This window comes from Dendropsophus ebraccatus, unplaced genomic scaffold, assembly GCF_027789765.1.
Source record: "Dendropsophus ebraccatus isolate aDenEbr1 unplaced genomic scaffold, aDenEbr1.pat pat_scaffold_2024_ctg1, whole genome shotgun sequence".
Classification (NCBI taxonomy): Eukaryota; Metazoa; Chordata; class Amphibia; order Anura; family Hylidae; genus Dendropsophus; species Dendropsophus ebraccatus.
Genome location: NW_027209462.1, coordinates 2,334 through 22,409, shown reverse-complemented (window position 1 = coordinate 22,409; position 20,076 = coordinate 2,334). Strand labels below are relative to the sequence as shown.

The 20,076-nt window shown below is 44.0% G+C and overlaps 1 protein-coding gene and 1 long non-coding RNA gene across 2 annotated transcripts; both read left to right on the top strand.

The window, feature by feature from the left end:
• The first annotated feature begins 98 nt into the window (after positions 1 to 98).
• Positions 99 to 11,589, top strand: LOC138775763 (uncharacterized). Its single transcript, XR_011360639.1, has 3 exons — positions 99 to 249; positions 9,909 to 9,986; positions 11,539 to 11,589. It is a non-coding gene; the product is annotated as an uncharacterized lncRNA (long non-coding RNA).
• Positions 11,590 to 11,752: 163 nt separating this feature from the next.
• Positions 11,753 to 19,552, top strand: LOC138775764 (lysine-specific demethylase 5B-like; the record flags this gene model as incomplete). The annotated part of the gene is made up of 6 exons (XM_069956022.1): positions 11,753 to 11,919; positions 13,627 to 13,683; positions 16,999 to 17,118; positions 17,203 to 17,299; positions 18,232 to 18,317; positions 19,394 to 19,552. Coding segments are annotated over exons 3-6 (354 nt in total), but the record flags the coding sequence as incomplete, so codon positions are not given.
• Between the last annotated feature and the right edge of the window lie 524 nt (positions 19,553 to 20,076).

Genomic DNA, 20,076 nt, shown 5'->3' with positions numbered 1-20,076 from the left:
GGCACAGATGGAAGAGCCTCCTCAGCACAGGATTACAGCAGCTCCATGTTGTCATTGTAGTCTGCAGGATGTGGTCATCTCGTGGTCGGACCTTCAGAGACTAATAAGCTGGTAGTGTTAGGCCTCCATGTTTCCTGGCTGACTCTCCTCCATCTTTCTCAGTCGTCCACCATCTTACACACAGCCTGGAAGCAGCAGAGATGCAGTGTGGAGAGTTCCCTGTGTGACACCATTATCTCCATGTGACATGTGAATATATATATATATATAGACACTCTCATGTGTATCACTGAAATAAGTCGTCTCTGTATGGTAATATTTTGCATTATACCTATATATGTTAGTTTAGCCATCTTTATAGCCTTTTACCTTATTTCCATTTTTATGGCTTTTAAATTAAAAAGGGTGTATGGATTCCTGACACAGCGAGTGTAGTGCATGGGTTCCCTTTCATCTGCACAATACTTGCTGGGTTTTAGATGGTTTTCTTAACCAATCACCACCCAGTATACAGTGGGGTCTCTCTGTGCCTGATGGCAGCTCTGGCAGGGGAGTATGCCCAAATAGCAATTTGTTGGCTCTGTGTAGCCCTAGCTGTGTCTCCCATAGCTGCTCACATGCTCAGTGATTCTCCCCACCACACCCAATATAAGGGGAGGCAGCTGTTCTGGGGATTGTGTTGGCCATAACCTCTACCAATATAACATAATCACTTTTACTGGGTATAAGCAGTTGAAGGGGTTGTCCCATACAGGTAGAGGCTATGTTCACACTGCGTATGAATGCGTCCGTAGTGCGAACCGTGTATATACGCACGTAGTTCTGAGGTTGATGCGTTCGCTTGAAAGTATATGATATACGCCCGCACAATGCACACTACGGATGAGCTTACGGCCGGATCGTATACGGCGCTGTGAAAAATGAGCAAGGCCATTGTTTGAGGACGGAAATGTTGAAACTCACGGCCGTGGATTTCCTTGCGGTCCCGTACGAAGTACTTATTTCAGCCAAATTGAACTTGATGTTTGATCCAAAAGGTTGTGTGTGGTTTGCTGGGCGAAGATTTCCAAGTAAATGACCTGCTTCAGATCACTTCGAAACAAGCTAGGCAAGCATAACTGTACTACGGGCATATGTACGCATCTGGCCACATGTCGATTTTTCGCACGCCCGTAGTTTCAGCCGCACATGTACGGCAGCTTAAGACCTGCGTACGGATTCTTACGCAGTGTGAACATAGCCAGATAGTGTATCAGTTTGGGCCTATGTGAAATGGAAAATATTTCAAATGTACAAGCATTTCTGAAAATGTAATGTGTGTGTGTGTGTATATGTATATGTGTATGTATATATATATATATATATATATATATATATATATATATATATATATATATATATATATATATATATACTCTATCCACTATTCCCCATGTGCCTTGCTTGTTTTGATAACCTGTTGCCCTTTGCTATGCCCCCCCTTTGGGAATCCAGTAAGGGGGGAGTCACTTATGCCGTCTCCTGTTTTGCCACCTTACTGCTGGCATAGTTTAGTTTTCTACGTACGCTAGGGGGGCTGATATGCCGTTCTTTTTCTTGGCTGCTTGTTGTCTAATTTACCAACCACCATTCTGCTCTAAAAGCAGTGGCCAGGCTGGTAGATATATGGATATAAACTAGACAGGGCGCTGCTTTTCCCTCGGTCTGTATGCTTGACAAGCTGTCAGCAAGGGGAGAGAAGGAGCCGGCCTAAGAAAAGGAGGCAGGTTTGCTAAATGAATGTATTTGCAAAAAAATACTCAACTTGACGAGCCCAAGTGTAAAGGGGTCCTGCGGGCAAGGTTTTGTTTTTTGTTTTTTTATCTGTCCAGTAATGGGGCATTTATTAAAAAAAATTGCTGATTGGACCTGGGCCGGCAACAGTTCCTGGCAGTGGCCGCACTTTATTTTTTAAACACCCCATTTCCAGCCAGGAAAAGGCCCCTACCTGGAGTACTCCTTTACTCCTCTTATGTCACGATCATGGAAGTGTCCACCGAAAAAGACCTCCGGGGGGCTAGGAATACTCCTCCTAAACCCGCACATTTGAACTCCTTTACATGTATATGGGATACATCTGATTTTACCATCTCTGCTTTGTGGGAAAACTTCTTATTGTAAAGGGGCATTGCAGCCCCAGGGACAAATTATAAAGTAACGCAGGGTTATATAAAAAATCGCCACTTGCCTTGATCTCCTGCAGCCGCCTCTCAGACACAAGGAAGCAGCGGTGGAGCTTTAGGGTTAGAATACCCCTTTAATAGTAGGGGATTCTCTTTTAAGAGGTTGTAACGTCTAGGCAATGCTTTTTCTAAGGCGAGTTATTAAGCTGCAGAATCCATGCAAAAACATGGACAAAAAAAGTGCAGCAGCAAAATGCCTGAACTGAAATGAGGGAACCCAGTAAATCCATTGGGGACATGCAGGCACCATTGAGAAATTACTATGAACTTTAGGCCCGATGACACCAAGCGACTATCTGCTGTAACTTGGTGTTATAGGTAATGCTAATGCTGCGTTTACACATAACGATTATCGTTCGAATTTGCACGATAACGATCGAATTTGAACGATAATTGTGCGTGTAAACGCAGCAAACGATCAAACGACGAGCGTGAAATCGTTCATTTTGATGTTACAACATATTCTTAAATAGTCGTTCGCAGATCGTTCTGTGTAAGCAGTCGTTCACTGATTTAACCTATGTGTGAGATTGGCTTAAGTGATCGCAAAACTATTTTTCTGTACAAAATATCGTTACATCTAAACGCTGATCATTATAAAAAAAAATCTTACTTCAAAATCGTTAATCGTACGATCGGGCGAAATTATCGCTCCATGTAAACGCAGCATTACAGGCAGTGATCAACATGCACAATGTCGGCTGATTGTCTTTCAACATGTTAAAAAACAATTTATCACCACTATCAACGGCCTGCTGGCCATTTCTCCGTGCTACAGGAGCGGCGGCAACAGCAGACTGGCACTGTCTCCTAAGGACTACCCAGATATCTGATCTAAAGACATCCGGGCAGCTTCCCACGATCCCTGCTCTTGCTGTCTGTGCATGTAATGTTGCCAGCAGGGGACAGGGAGCAACCAAGTGTGGCGCTCGCTTGCCCCTCAGCATCAGCCCGTGTAATAGGGCCCTAAGCCTCTGAGGATCTGCTTGTTAAACTCCCACATATTTCTTCTGCTCCATCTGGTCCTACATGGTGCCTCTTCCTCCATAACGGCAGACTCTCTTAGCATTGGCATTCCACTGTAGCAAATAGGGAATTCGAGCAGGCAACAAGCTTGGATTATTGTGTTACCAGTGCCATCTCAATGAAAATTTGGCATTTTGTCCTATTTTTCACAATGTATTATGACCCCCATCGGGCATATCGTCTTCTCGTGAACTGTAGGATCCAGTCAGAAGATCTAGTGGGACAATAGGGAGATAGGATGCTTCATAACAAGAATATGTATATGAACAGAGAAGCCTAATCTGTTTTTTTTTTTTTTTTTTTTTTTTTTTTTTTGTCTACGACTGCTCCACAGTGCGTGGCTGTTGAATTGGCAGCTTGTAGTCAGATTCTGAGATGCTATTTCAGGAGACAATGAATATTGTCACTTTATGAAAAATAGCTGCTGGAGAGGAACAGAAAATTGACAGAAACATACTTGGAAAATGAGGCTAATTCTCCAACTTGTGATGTGTTAATATGTGGTTATTTAAGGATTGTGCTTTGTGGGATGGCAGGGAGGCGCACCCCACCGGCAGCTCTGTTAGTGCACACTATGGTGCCAGCGTTATGACTGCATAATAGGTGTCCAGTGTTTCTGGCCTCCATAAGGATCAGTTCACACGGAGTAAAACTGGCAGAATTCCACGGTGTAACACTCCGCCGCTGAATCCTGCCAGCCTCCGTGTTATACTGGCAGTCTATGGGAGGCTTGAGCGGAATCTATCACAGAACAATATGGAGCACAGAAAGCGCAAAATAATTATTAATCCCTAAAAGGGAACCAATCAGCACGATTGTGCCCATATGGTTCCCTCCAGCACCCTATAGAGCTACTGTGCTTTAGTAAGCAGAAAAATTTTTATACTGCTGCGTGAGGCCAGGAGAGGGGTGGCACCTAGTCATCTGAGCTGGGGGTTGCCTGTGACTAGTCACCACTCTCTGCCTGTCATTGCGCACTGCAGGGATGATTGACTGGCAGAGGCCACAAAATTATCCCCGCACTGCGCGCCAACAGGCAGAAAGCGGTGACCCCCACCCAGATGACTAATTGCCGCCTCACGCAACGGAATAAAACCTTTTTTTTTCTGCTTACCAAAGCTATTGCTGCACTCGCGGCTGGTAGGTGCCACGACCTGCACAGTTGCCCTATAGGGTGCTGGAGGGAACCATATCGGCACAATCGTTTTGGCCTTAGGGCCCCTTTTACATCTGACCTGTCTCACTTTGTGGGAATAACATGGCTTTAAAGTGTCACTGTCACTTCACAAGACTTTTGACATGCAAAATGTTTGATCAGTCAGGGTCTGAGTGTTCAAACCTGTACCGATCGGGAGATAGAGCTGGGAGAAGACTCACAGCAGTACATCCTCTTCCGGCTCTGTCATGTGATCAGTCGGGCTCCGTTATAAGTACGACTGATCAGGGGACTGCAGCAAGTCTTCTCCCAGCTCAAACCCCCGATCGGTAGGGGTTTGAACACTTAGACCTGCACCAATCAAATTTTTTGACATGTCTCTGACATTTAGCAATCGGTGGAGATCCAGCAGCACTAGACGGTCCCTTCCGATGGCACAATATGTGGATGCACGCTGGAGCCCACTATCTCAGTAGGTGGGTGTATAAACGGGAACAACAAGAGAGTCCAACAGGATGCTGTTAGACTCTCTTGCTGTTCATGTCTCTATGACATGTCAAAAGTTTTGTGAATTGACAGTGACACTTTAACTGTCCAAGTGATTCTTAGAATTTTTTTTCTGTGTACTTTGTACATTGTATTTTGATAGAGATAAATATTGGTCAATACGTTAGGTGATCATTTAAAATTTTTATATATAATATATATTTACATTTTCAATTTTTAATCCATTATTTTTTGTGTAACGCAGTCCAGGTATTGACAGAAAAGTTCTTTAATTAGGGTGTTTATGCACTGTATTGGGCTTGGATTTTACAGAGTGTGTCTGAATAAAGGTAATAAAGCTTAACATTCAGTATTATGATGTTTAAGCTTATGTTTTTTTTATTTCATTTTATTTTTTATTTTTTAGCAAGATAGGTAGTGATCAGCTGCTGTCTGGGCTGAAAGGGGGGGGGGAGCATCACTTTGGCTCTAGCAAAATCAGTGCTAAATATGCATTTTTGAGGACTACGTACATTTGCAGTGTACCCCATGGTGGGAGTACAGTGGAATCCCCCCTACCCCCCCCCCCCCCCCCCGCCACCTTCTTTTTAACCTCCTTTAGAAGTTATCTAGGAGTAGACAGGGAATTTAGACCCCCACAGGTGTCTACGTGCTATACGATGTCAGACAGGTGGCGGACCCGGAGGCCCCTGGCTGCTGTGGCATTTATGCCACTGGGTGTTTCACTTAATGGAAAACTGCAGTTGTGTCTCCGTCACTAAGGACATGATGTCTTTAGTAACAGCAAGAAAAGGACTAAATGCCAGAAGTGTCAGCTGTCCCTCTGCTCTGCACAGGCGATGAATGCTGATTGGTCAGTGGCTTTACACGCCCCTGTACACTGCTGCAGCTGAATTAAAGTGACTCTGTACAATCTGACCCCCCCCCCCCCCCCCACCCAAACCGCTTGTACCTTCAGATAGCTGCTTTTAATCCAAGATCTGTCCTGGGGTCTGTTCGGCAGGTGATGCAGGAATTGTCCTAAAAAACATCTTTTAAACTTGCAGCCCTGTGTCCTACGGCTGTGGCCAAGATTGCGTGTGCATTAGGCTGGCACAACCTCTGTCCCTCCTCCCCGCCCTCCTCATCATTAGGAATACTCCAGGCAGATTTTCTAATATTCATCACCTGTGTCAGCACGGCACATGGGCTGAATCATTAAGGCACCTGTGCAGTGTTTAGACAGGAGAAAATGTTCTAGGGGCATTCCTAATGATGAAGAGGGTGGGGAGGAGGGTACGGAGGGGTGGTGCAAAGTTAGGGCACAGATACTCCAAGCCACACCCGTTTGGCACTGGGCTGCTAGTTTAAATGTCTTTTACGACAATAACTGCATCACCTGCTGAACGGACCACAGGACAGATCTTTGATTAAAAGCAGCTATCCGAAGGTACAAGTGGTTTGGGAGGGACAGATTGTGGGTACAGAGTCGCTTTAACTAGTTGCCCACTGGAGCTGCAGAATTAAAAAAAAAAAAGCTGCCAACATACAGTACATAAGGCAAACATTAACTGTATATTTGCTGGAATTTTTAATGTCATGACCTGTACACGTTAAAGTGGCATGACTGGTGCCTTTGCTGGTCTTAGTGTTAAGGGGGTGGGGGGGTTGTCGCTTTGATAATCAGCTGGCTCCTGGCGAATTTTTGCACTTGGCTTCTTTCTTTTTTTATGCAGTTTACAGTAATGTGAAGCATATGGTTACGTAATTTACAGCCGCTCCACATACAGGCAGCATGAGGGGGATCTGGAGAGGAGTTTTACCAATTTTGGTAACACTTTGTCGGGTTATAACAAACTTTCTTTAAAGAGGATGTACCACCTGGTACATCCTCTTTAATCTGAACCCACTGATCAAACGGCGCCGGCACGTGGAAGCCGGTGCCGTGGTCCGTTTTTCAGACCACGGCCCAGTTCCCTTGCACGGCGCCGTTCTATGCACCGGAACCGGCCGGTGCTCAAGCACTGGAGGTAGGCCGGGCCACCCCCAGTGGGAGGGAATTCCCTCCCCTGTATGACGCGGCTGCGTTGGAGTGAACGGAGCCGCGTCATACAGGTGAGGGAATTCCCTCCCACTGGGAGCGGCCCGGCCTACCTCCAGTGCTTGAGCACCGGCCGGTTCCGATGCATAGAACGGCGCCGTGCACGGGAACCGGGCCGCGGTTCGAAAAACGGACCACGGCACCGCCTTCCCCGTGCCTGCACTGTTCGATCAGTGGGTTCAGATTTAAGCGGATGTACCTGGTGGTACTTCCTCTTTAAAGGGGTTGTCAGCTACATTTTTTTTTCTTTTAGATCAGCTGGTGTCAGAAAGGTATAAAGATTTGTAATTTACTTCTATTTAAAAACCTTCAGTCTTTCCATACTTATTAGCTGCTGTATTAGCTGCAGGAAGTGCTGTATTACTTCTAGTCTGGCTCTGTGCTCTCTGCTGCCACCTCTGTCCAAGTCAGGAACTGTCCAGAGCAGGAGAGGTTTTCTAGGGAGATTTGCTACTACTCTGGACAGTTCCTGACATGGACAGAGATCACAGCAAGTCCTGCAGGACAAATAGTAGCTGATAGGTATTGGAAGACTGGAGATTTTTAAATAGAAGTAAATTACAAATCTGTATAACTTTCTGACATCAGTTCATTTGAAAAAAAAACAAACAAAATTTGGCAGTGTTTGCCTATTGTGGACACTTTTCCTATAATGACATTACTGGATAAGGAATAAGTGTGTGACCACTGAGATTCCTGCTGATCACAAGAACAGGGGTCCTGAGTGTCTGTGTGAACACCAGGGCCGTTTCTAGGTAATTTTGACTACAGGGCGAATCCTGCTAAATGCGCCCCCCCCCACCCATAGTAATAAGCCCCCCTGTGCTCCCCCACCCATAGTAATAAGACCCCTGTGCTCCCCCACCCATAGTAATAAGCCCCCCTGTGCTCCCCCACCCATAGTAATAAGCCCCCCTGTGCTCCCCCACCCATAGTAATAAGCCCCCTGTGCTCCCCCACCCATAGTAATAAGCCCCCCTGTGTTCCCCCCATAGTAATAAGCCCCCCTGTGCTCCCCCACCCATAGTATTAAGCCCCCCTGTGCTCCCCCACCCATAGTAGTAAGCCCCCCCTGTGCTCCCCCACCCATAGTAGTAAGCCCCCCTGTGCTTTTCTTGTTCAGTGTTTATTAAAAGATTTACAATAAGAAATGATCACTTTTTAGACGGACAGTGTCCCTTCCCAGGAGAAGTACTCTGAAACAAGGCAAACATCTGTCTGCTTTCCATTGTGATAAACTGCTAACGTGGATAAGTTTTAACCTTTTTTTTTTTTTCTTTCTCTTTTTATATATGAATACAGCCTTAGGGTGCGTTCACACCTACCGCATCCGCAGCTTATTTTCCGCGGAAATCCGCAGGTCTGGTAGTGCAGATTTCAACCTGCGAGAAATCCGCGTATGTGTGCGTTTTGCGGTTTTTCTGCAGCAAGTTTATCGCAACTGAAATGTCCGTTTAGAATGAGAGACATTTTAAACAGACATTTCAGTTGCGATAAACTTGCTGCGGAAAAACCGCAAAAAGGCACACATACGCGGATTTCTCGCAGGTTGAAATCTGCACTACCAGACCTGCGGATTTCCGCGGAAAAATAAGCTGCGGATGCGGTAGGTGTGAACGCACCCTTAGGTTGTGTTATTGCAGTGATAATCACAGTGTCCAATAGTCATATATTGCCTTTGGGGTATATGAAATTCCAGGTATACACGATGATTCGTATACCTTCAATTAATGATTCAAGAACATCTAAAAGGAAAAACAAAATATTATTATTATTCCACTCAAACATAACTTTTGATATATTACTGCACATGGTAAGGCTGACAATTCATTCCATACTTGTTCTTTATTCTGTCTCCTTCCCCCAATTCGGAGCTGCCGATTTCTGCTGAAAACAGAAAAATCTGTGCGTGAGTTTTTATCTCGCCCCCCCCCCCTACTGAGACTGCTGATGGAAACAAGTCCCTGACTGGCTATATCTTCAACATTGTAGCTTCTTTGTAATGCTGGGAGGGATAATCACTGTTCATTAGCAACTTGTCCTCAGAATATTCCTACCGGCATTACAAAGAAGATACAAAGTTGCAGATAAAGCTAGTCAGGGACTTGTTTCCATCAGCCGTCTCGGTAGGGAGGGGGGGGTGGGGGCGAGATAAAAGCTCACACACAGATTTTTCTGTTTTCAGCAGAAAGCTGCAGCTCTAAAGAGACTAAAAAATTAACACGTATGGAAGGAATTGTTAGTCTCACCATGGGCAGCAACTTTTGAAGAGTTGTGTTTGAGTGGAGTACCCCTTTAACTGGTATAATGTGCAATATCCAGGAGTCTGAGCATCTGCTGTTGGTGTGTTCGGCTATGCCTTGTTATGTTGCACGTCTCCTGTTGTAAGGCTTTGCTGTAAGACCACAATAGATACATAGGTACATTACAGATATGACATGCAATGTGTGATATTCATATCTGTGGATGGCATGGCCGCCTCTGCTGTGCCATTGTGTGTTCATACAGCCTCATTTATGCTTCTGTTGTAAATGATCTGTTATCATGCTTAAGTTGTGTACTAAAATGCTTTTAAAGGGAAAGTTCAGGATAAAATGTTTATCCCTTGTGGGCAGTAACATGACACTGCTCCTTATTTTACCAGACGGCTTCATTTGTGTAATACAGTGATGTTCTGGTTCCGCTTCTCACAAGTGTGATAGGCGATGTGGCTGACCGATTCCCACGGTGTCTCCTGTGTGAATCCGAATTTGCTTTCTCTATGCATGGGAGACTGACACGGATCGTCTCATACAGATTGTATTGACTCGGACGCTATGAGAACCCATCAGTCACATTGATTGTAAGACAGGAAGCTTTTTATGCCCAGATGCAGGAAATATCCCATTTAATGTTTTCTGTCAATTGTTTTCTGCAGGACTGGCAGCCTCCATTTGCATGTGATGTGGATAAACTTCACTTTACCCCACGTATCCAAAGACTCAATGAGCTTGAGGTAATGTAGTTGTTTTATTTACCATTATTATAACCTCATAATGTCAGAATCGCTCTTCTCCATAACTATTCGCCCTGTAAGACTGGGAATTCTGCACTTAAAGAGGACCTGTCACCCCCGGTGACGGGGTGACAGGCTCCCGACCCCCCCGTTAGAGCCCCCTATACTCAAGTGATCCCGCCGGGTCCCGCTTCTGGAGATGGTCGGGTCACGGAGATATCGGCGCCCGAAGCCTGGCGCGCACGCTCCTCAGATGAGTCCGACACTCATAGAGAATGACAGGAGAGTCCCGGCGGGATTAGGTGAGTATAGGATGCTCTAACGGGGGTTGGGAGCCTGTCACCCAGGCACGGGGGGGTGACAGGTTCCCTTTAACAAGTCATGGTATATGGGTAGGATAGGCCTTCCATTGCTTATGTGTGAGCTTATGCCTGCGCAGCAAACTTATCTCAAGCTTCTCAAGTGACTGTATACCCACAATCTGCCTTCCCAAACCGCTTATACCTTCGGATAGTTTATGCAGTTATTGTCCTAAAAAACAACTTTTAAACTTGCAGCCCTGTGTCAAATTGGCGTGGCTTAAAGTGTCTGTGCCCTAGGCCGGTGACGCCCCTCTGTGCCTGCTCCCTGCCCTCTTCACCATTAGGAATGCCCCATGGCAGGATTTCTCCTATTCATCGCTTGTCTGGACACTGCACAAGATTCTTAACAATCCAGCACATGTGCAGTGTTTAGATAAGTGATGATTAGGCGGTGCAAGTCTAGGGCGTGCACTCTAGGCCACGCCTCATTGACACAGGGACACATGTTTAAAAGTTTTTTTAGGACAATAACGGCATCACCTGCTGAAAGGGCCCCAGGACAGGTTTTGGATTAAAAGCAGCTATCCGACGGTACAAGCGGCTTGGGGGACACAGATTGTGGGTACAGAGTCGCTTTACGTTAAAGGGGTTATCCAGCGTTGGAAAAACATGGCTGATTTCTTCCAGAGACAGCACTACTCTTGTCTCCAGTGTAAGGTGTGGTTTGTTATCAAGCTCCATTCACTTGAACTGAGTTGCAACACCTGCACCCAAACTGAAAACGAGTGGCCATGTTTTTTTTTAATCCTGGATAACCCCTTTAATAGGCAGAGTTGACGTACCTACACAGATAACTGACCGGCTGGGGATTTCTGTAAAGAGCGTTTGAGCCACTTCTATATAACTATAACATACAGTATTGGCCTATGGGAACGCATTTAATTGCAGGTTTACATGCTACAATGTTCTGTGTCTGTGACTTTGAGATTGCCATAAGTACAAGCAGTGTTTGATATTTTTACAAGTCTTCTTAGTTGCATTTCTGTGCTGTAAATATGATCAGTTTGGTTTTGTACATGGACATTTCTGCATTGCAGTCACTATGCGCTGCCATGTGTTCAGAAGTGCTCCCCACTCTGACAGCCGATACCCTGGCATGCGCCTTGAACTGTGGAGAGAATGTGGCTGGTGTCATAGTGACTGGTATCTTTTTAAGTTTAAAGTAAAAGTTGTGTGTTTTTTCTATTCAGGCTCAGACCAGGGTGAAGTTGAATTTTTGGATCAGATTGCCAAGTTCTGGGAACTGCAGGGATGTACTCTGAAAATTACCTCATGTTGAACGAAAAATACTGGACTTGTTTCAGCTAACAAGGTGGGAAAACAATAGCATCTGAAGTGTGAGAGTGTTTGTTCACATCTCTGAGGTGCTGCAAGGTTTTTTCTTTTTCTTTTCCTGCAGTTGGTGGCTGATGAAGGTGGATTTGATTTGGTCTGCAAGGAGAGGAAATGGACCAAGATTGCTGTAAAAATGGGATTTTCAACAGGAAAAAGCTATTGGGTCTCATATCCGGGGCCATTATGAACGTATACTCTACCCCTACAACTTGTTTCAGACTGGAGCAAGTTTACTGGTAAGAGTTAATATTATTTTTATGACCTATATGATTCTGTGATTCTGCTACATTGTGTCACATGGTCAGCAGTGTTCTCTGTAATGGTGCCAGTTCTAATTAGTTAGTATTTAATATTTGCTTGCTAACGTTTAGCCAACAATCTTTTGGTTTCCTTTCTATTTCCAAATGTCTTAAAGTGTCCAGTCGTATAACTTTCAAAATATTAATTAAGGGTGGGCTCACACAACCGAGTTGCAGCGGATTTCACTCTGCTAGTTTTGCAGCGAATCTGCTGCGATTCCCAGTACTGTCATTTTCTATGGATTTACATGCTTGCCACGTATTTTTCATTTCTGCTGTGAGTATGTAAATCCCATCCCCCTCAATAAACTGCTTTTTTGGTTAATACATTATCCGTCTGCACTCTAGCCTGCTTCTGTGGCTCCCGGCTCCCTGACGTCCCGCTCAGCCAGTCGGTGCGCTGTCCCGCCGCAGCCCACTGATCTGGCTAAGCCTGGATGTCGGAGAGTGGGAGACACAGAATGAAAAATCTGCTGCGAGTATGTAAATCCATAGAAAATGACAGTACCTCACAGCGTGACATTCACTGCGATCTGGTGACATGTGAAGACACCCTAACAGACAATGTGAAATAAAGCAGTCTGTCATTTACTTTCAATAATGAAACAGCTATACTTACTGTATCCAGGGTCCAGTCTCCTGAAGACATGCTATATACAGCTTTACTTACTGTATCCAGGTCCAGTCTCCTGAAGGAGCTATAGAACACAGCTATACTTAGGGTGGTAGTACATGGGCCGATGCAGGGCCCGATAATACCTGTAAACGAGCCGCGATCTGCTAGAATTGCCGCTCGTTTACTAGGCCTATTACACGACCCGATAATCGATAAACAAGGGCTTGCAAGAACATCGTTATCGATGTCCTTGCAGCCTTGCATAACTATATACATTACCCCTCCAGTTCCAGGGCTGCTGCTGTGGTCCTTCTTCTCCGCGGGTCCCACTCAGCCAATCACAGGCCGGGACGACGCCTCGGCCGGCGATTGGCCGGGCGGCCTGTCAGCTGACAGGCCACTCTGACGTTACAGCGCGCGCGACCCGGGGAGAAGACCGCAGCAGCAGCCCTGGAACGTGGATGGGTAATGTATATCGTTAGTCGCCGCCCGCGCACCGCTATTACACGTAGCGGTGCGCGGTCGGCGCCCGACAAATAGGTCTAAACCTATATCAACGATCATGCCGATGATCGTTGTCATTGGCTGATCGTTGTATTTATTACATGGAGCGATGATCGGCCGAATCGGGCCGATTATCGTTCCAAGTAATAGTACCCTTACAGTATCCAAGTCCAGTGTCCTGAAGGCAGCTATATAACAGCTGTACTTACTGTATCCAGGTCCAGTCTCCTGAAGCTTTTTAGAATTCTGCAGGTTGAAAAAAAAAAAGAGATTAATCGCAGGAAGTCACGGTGCAATGTTTCCATCAATCGCATGACTGCCTTATTTGTGAGCGCAGATGACCGAGCCTTTTTCCCCCATGATAACTAAAAAAAAAAAAAATATATATATATTATATATATATATATATATATATTATATATATATATATATATATATATATATATACATCCGCTGCTAATTTAGATTTTGAACGTTATAACAGCAACAGTTTAAAATAAGTTTCTGTCCTTTTTACTCGTCAGGCTTCAGAGTCCTGCTCCAAACTGCTTGGATTCAATGACGATTTCCACTCCGACACGGTATGAAATGTGAATATGTTTATTTGATGATCTTGGGCCAGTGCTGGTGTTTATAGGGGGAGGGCTTGGTTTTCATGGGACACTACATATTTGCAATTGCAAAAAAAAAACGGCTGTATTTGTGTGCATCCATTTTTATATCCGTTTTTCCATTGACTTACATTATAAAATTAAAAAAAAAAAAAAAAAATCACTTTTTTTTTTTTTTTACCGCACACTAAAAATGTGGTCCACCACGTTTTTGTGTATGTTAGATGCATCCTTTTTTTTTTTATAATGTAAGACAGTTGAAAAATGAAGGTACACAAATGTTTTTTGCAAAAACGGATGAAAAAAGCTGATTGCTCAACACATAAGACAACATAGGGGGAGATTTATCAAACCTTGTGTGATGTGAACTGGCTCAGTTGCCCCTAGCAAACCAATCAGATTCCACCTTTTCATTTTCCAAAGAAGTCTGTGAGGAATTAAAAGTGGAATCTGGTTGCTAGGGGGCGACTGAGCCAGTTTTCATGTCACACCATGTTTGATAACCTCCCCCATAGTGGTGAACACAGGCCTAAAACTGACCTGTTATCTTTGCTAGAACCGAATGGGGTTATTTCTTTAGTTCCCAATCTGCACTCGGCACTAATATTGCACAGACACTGCAGTTGTTTCTGATCCTTTGAAATGCCACGATTGATTGCTGACATCAGTCATTGGCAGTGCGTGTCAATTCTTAAGTGGCCGTAGCTGCAGAGCTTGTAGCATGTAATCTTGAACATGACATACAATGTTGGCTTGGGTGCTAAGTTCCTAGGGTGGCTGTGCCATACATGTTTGTCACGCGCTGCCAAGGACTTATAGAACTTTTCAGTTTATTTGTTTAAATTGGTTTTCCAACGGTTTTCAACTGGTTTTAGAAAGTTATATAGATTTGTTTAATTTTATCAGCTGCTGTAGTGTCCTGCAGTAAGTGGTGTATTTTCTCCAGTTTGACCAGTGCTCTCTGCTGCCACCTCTGTCCATGTTAGGAACTGTTCAAAGTAGTAGCAGATCCCCATAAAAAAAAACAACCCCCTGGACAGTTCCTGACATGGACAGAGGTGGCAGCACAGAGCACTGTGTCAGACTGGGAAGAAAACACACATAAGACTTATAGCAGCTGATAAGTATGGGAAGACTTTTTTAAATAGAAGAAAATTACAAATCTCTAACTTTGTGGAACCAGTTGATTTGAAAGAAAAAAAAAAACCCTTAACAATTGATGTAAATATATTCCATGAAAGTCATGGCCCAAGTGACACATGGCATACATTTACATCATTTTGTCCAGGGCCGCTTTTAAGCGAGCTCAAGAGCTGAGCTCGCTTCAAAGAGAGTGAGGACCGGCTCCTATGAGCAACTGGGTCCTCACTGTTAATGATGGGCGGACGCCCGCCATTAACCCTTTCAATGCTGCAACTGTGGCATTTAAATGTCAGTGACAGGAGCTGTGCTCCTGTCACTGTCCGATAGTGACCCCTACAGTGTAATGCAGTGGTCCCAATCAGTCTGGCTGACGGAAGTCTTTTACCTCTTACCTCTTCCCTGGCAGTCAGATCGGCGATCCCTGCATTGAGTCTGCCACAGGCAGGCTCAGTGCATTGATCGCAGATAACACTGATCAATGCTATGCCTATGGTTTTTAAAAACATGCCATAACCCCTCCCCCAATAAAAGTTTATAAAATTAACCCCCTTTCTCATTTTATAAATAAAGCACATAAATATAATAAAATAAACATATATAAATTGTACGTGTGTATGTCCCAATCTATTAAATAAAACAATGCTTGTTCCTGCAATGTGAATGGCGTAAAAACGAAAAAAAAAAAAAAAAAAATATTAAAACCGCCAAGATTGCTGATTTTTAAAAATTACATTTATACTAAAAAAATTATAAAAAAGAGTTCAATCAATAGAGATCTACACAAATATGGTACTAAAATAAACTAGAGATCATGGCGCAAAAAATGATGCCCCATACAGCCCTGTAGGTGAAAAGCTTAGTGCTAGAACAGTCACAATGTGACCATTTTAAATATACCTATTTGCAAAGAAAGATGTCTTACTGGTGATAAAATAGTAAAACATTACAGGGAAACCCCCCAAAATTTGCAGAATTGATTCCCCCCCCCCCCCCCCCCCCAATTTCACCCCATAAATGTTTTGGGGATTTCATAATTCATTTTCAGGCAAAATTAAAGGTGGCATTACAAACTACACCTGTTCCTGAAAAGAACAAGCCCTCACATGGCCCAGTAGATGGAGAAATAAGAGTTATGGCTCCTAGAAGGTGAGGAGGAAAAATGAAAACGCTAAATTGAACATTTTTACGGTCATTTTAGGCTCCGTCCTTAAGGGGAGTTAACATTACCCCTTTAGTTCAACCAAGGGATTGTTTTAATACCCTCCACTTTCTCCATGTTGAGCTATGCCGCTCTAGTTGGCCAGTGAAAGCCCTCTGGTCCCCATACAGACAGCAAGGATTGCTGCAGCGTCCTTTAAGTGTCAGGGGATCTCACCTCCGCACTAGTGATGAGCGAACACGTTCATATGTGCGTACAAACATGTTATTGGTGTTCGCCAATCTCGAACAATTTATTAGATGATTGGAATGGTTATAACGATCATTTTCGAACGTATTCGAATGTTTGCCACTGCATACGTTTCGGCCTAGAGTTACACACATGCATACAGATTATCAGGTGCAAAACGTAAATTATGCAATCTGTACGCAAATGAGTGTAAATGAATTGTGTACGCAAGTGTGTACGCAACTGTGTAATTTACGCTTTGCACCTGATCATCTGTACGCATGTGCATAGAATGACACGTACACTTCTACTGTATTTTCTTACTGTATTTGTTCATGAATGTTCGGCTAACATGAACCGATCACGATCATTTTTTTATGTTTGTGTTCGGATGCGAACACGAACTCACTACTCAGCGCTGCTGGATCATCCCCATGGTATCATCATTATACTGTTGTGCAGGCCATAAGGTTAAATAATGAAACACATGGGGGGGGAGATTTATGAAAGTGTGTAAATATACACCTGGTGTAAACTGCCCACAGCGACCAATCACAGCTTCTCTTTTATTCTACCAGAGCTGAAAGCTGAGCTGTGATTGGTTGCTGTGGGCAGTTTACACCAGATGTATATTTACACCCATTCATTATTAACCCGTTTCACTTCCTTGTTTTATGTAGAAAAAAGTGATTTTGGTAATTTTACACATCCTGCTCTATAACCTGTAGCCCTTAATTAATTGTTATAATTTATAGAAACCAACTCTTCTTCATGATGTTAAAGACAAGGAGTACAAACCTCATGATATCCCACAGAGGCAGTCTGTCCAACCTTCAGAAAACTGCGCCCGAAGGGCTAAACGTATGCGAGCAGAGGTAGGTGGCTCTCTTCCTGCAGTTTACTTTAAATGCTTTAGTAATTACCACATGTATACTAAGACCTTGTTTTCCTTCGTCTAGGCTGTTAAGATTAAAGTTGAACCAGAGGAATCACCAGAATTAAGAACTCGAACTTTACGTAGAAGGATGGGATCTGCACCCTCCATATGTGAAAATGGTGGGTAATAATTCTGTGGTGGACTCTTTACAGAGGTTTTTTTTTTTGGGGTGTTTCACCTAAATATAATTTTTTGTTATGTTGCTGCCCATGGTAAGACTAACAATTCCTTCCATACTTGTTCTTATCAGTCTCTTCCCCCAGTTCTGAGCTGTTGCTTTCTGCTCAAGACACAAAAATCTTTGTAGCTTTTTTGTAATGCTGGGGGAGTTAATCTGAGGTCAAGTTGCTAATGAACTCGCTGTGATTAATCCTCCCAGCATTACAAAGTTGCTACAATGTTGCAGATAAAGCCTGCCTGGGACTTGTTTACTTCAGATGTCTCAGAAGGGGTGAGGGAGATTGAGAGGCTTATACACAGATTTTTTTTTCATCCCTTTTTTTTTTTTTTTTTTGCATAAAACTGATGAATAAAAAAACTGATTGCAAAAATACAGTGTGAGCCTAGCTTTACATCAACGTTTCACTGTCATTTGAATACGTCAATGAGCTCCAAAAAAATCTGTGAAAGAATCTTCAAATATATATCTATAGAAAGACAATCAAGATCATCACGAGTGAGGGGACCGTTTCCTTTACCTCTACTACTAGGTAGTGACCCCTCGCTGTATTGAGGGTCATAGCTTTTGATGTAGACAAAGGCCCCTAGAAACCAGGGGACCATATAGCCAGGAACTTATGCCTTGTGTCTCCCAATGTGAGAGCTCCTCCATCCTGTATATCTGGTCAACCCTCAACCTCAACTCCTCCAATGTAGGTAATTAGGTTATTTAGTAGATGGGGACACGTCACCTTGCTGCTGAAATAAGGTAGCCAAAAAGGAGTGTCTGAAATTGCCTAAATCGTTCCAAAAGAGCTTTAAAAACCTGCATGGTTTTGTTAAGTGATACAGCTGTATTTTTTATTTATATTTTTATATTTAAATTCTGTAGATGAAAGTCAAGTAATGGTCAAACGAGAACCAGTAGAAGCTCCGATAGAGAAGCCAAAATCCAAACCGAGGAAAAAACGAAGCCCAGTAAGCATGAAATTGTTCTTGTTGTTCGGTTTTTTTTTTTTTACCCTGGGTCAGATTACGTTATGAAGTTATCTTTAACATGATACATTAACTAAGAACCCATTAAAAGGGGTTTTCTGAACAAATTGAACTCGAGATGTCCACAGGAAAGTGATCGGTGGGGTGCTGACACCCAGCACCTGCATTGATCAACTGTTTTGCACCCGCACTACAAGGACAGTTTGCATCCGTTCACTGTGTAGCACTGGCGACCTTCAAATTAACAGGAGCTGAGCTGCAGTTCAAAGCCACCAGCGCTACACAGTGAATGGAGACAAACTGCTTCTGAGACTAAGGGTCCTATTCCACGGGGCTAATGGGGGCCCGATCAATAATGTGAACGAGCGCCGACCTGCCAGATCGGCGCTCGTCTACCGGGCCTATTCCATGGCCCGATCGCTTAGCGAGGGCTGCAGGGACATCGTTACCGATGTCCTTGCAGCCCTTGTTTTACGCCCCATACTTACCTAAACATGTTGCAGGGCTTCTCCTGCGGCCCTTCTTCCTCCCAGTCACGCCTGTAGCAGCAGCTTCAGAGTGCCCTGTCTGAGCTGACAGACCGCTTAGCCAATCACTGGCTGAGGCGGTCCTAAGACAGGGCCGCTCCGAAGCTGCTGCTGAGCACGGGACCGGAGGAAGAAGGAGCCCTGGAGAAGCCATGCAACATGCTAGGTAAATATGGTGCTTTTGAAATCATCGGCACCGACCGTGCATCGCTGTTCCACGGAGCGATGCGCTGTTTGTGCCCGATGATTTTAGGTTTAAACCTAAGTAAACGATCAGCCAATGACACAATCATCGGCTGATCGTTCTCTCTATTCCACGAAGCGATAATCGTCCAAATCGGCCGATAGGCCCCTAACTTCACTGTTCAGGCACCAAACAGCTGATCAGTGCAGGTTCCATGTGTGGGCACCCCACCAATAATTGACTGATAAGCTATTTGTGGATAGCTGATCAGACTATTTTGACCAAAAAATCCTTTAACTGGATAAATGGGGAGGAGCTTAATCTGGACCTGTTTACTTTTTTTAAAGGTGGATTTATATGTTTGCTTTCTCTGTGGGAGTGGAAGTGATGAAGACCGCCTCCTTTTGTGTGATGGTTGTGATGACAGTTACCATACCTTCTGTCTCATTCCACCTCTGCATGATGTGCCCAAAGGAGACTGGAGATGCCCCAAGTGTCTGGCGCAGGTATCGCCTCAACATTTCTAGACTGAAAGCAGAAAAACGTATTTCCTTTTTTTTTCTCCTAACTTCTGATACTCCTTCTATTTGATGAAGTCGCTTAATACAGTTTACGGCATAGAAGAGAAAAAAAATCTAATAATTGCTTGTCTTATCTGGGTGACCGCCATTATACTGACTACTATACAAGATGCTGGAAACTGGGTGACCTCCATTATATTGACTAGTATACAAAATGCTGGGAATGCTGGGTGACGGTTCAACCAGGTAGTCATGCACTGCAATACTTATGAGCACCCTCCACACTCCCGAACTCCACCGTCCGGTAAAGCAATCCAATATACACAATAAATGTGAAGGGAAGTGATTTTCTCACCAAACAGCCGAAATCTTCGGGTAATGAAATCCACTGTACTCCAATGCTATGGAGCACTTGTACTCACAGAGTTGACTTGAGTTCAAAATTCTTTTTTATTTTCTTGTATAGATAGATGCAGCATACAAAACATAACATGCTCACAGCTGATGTG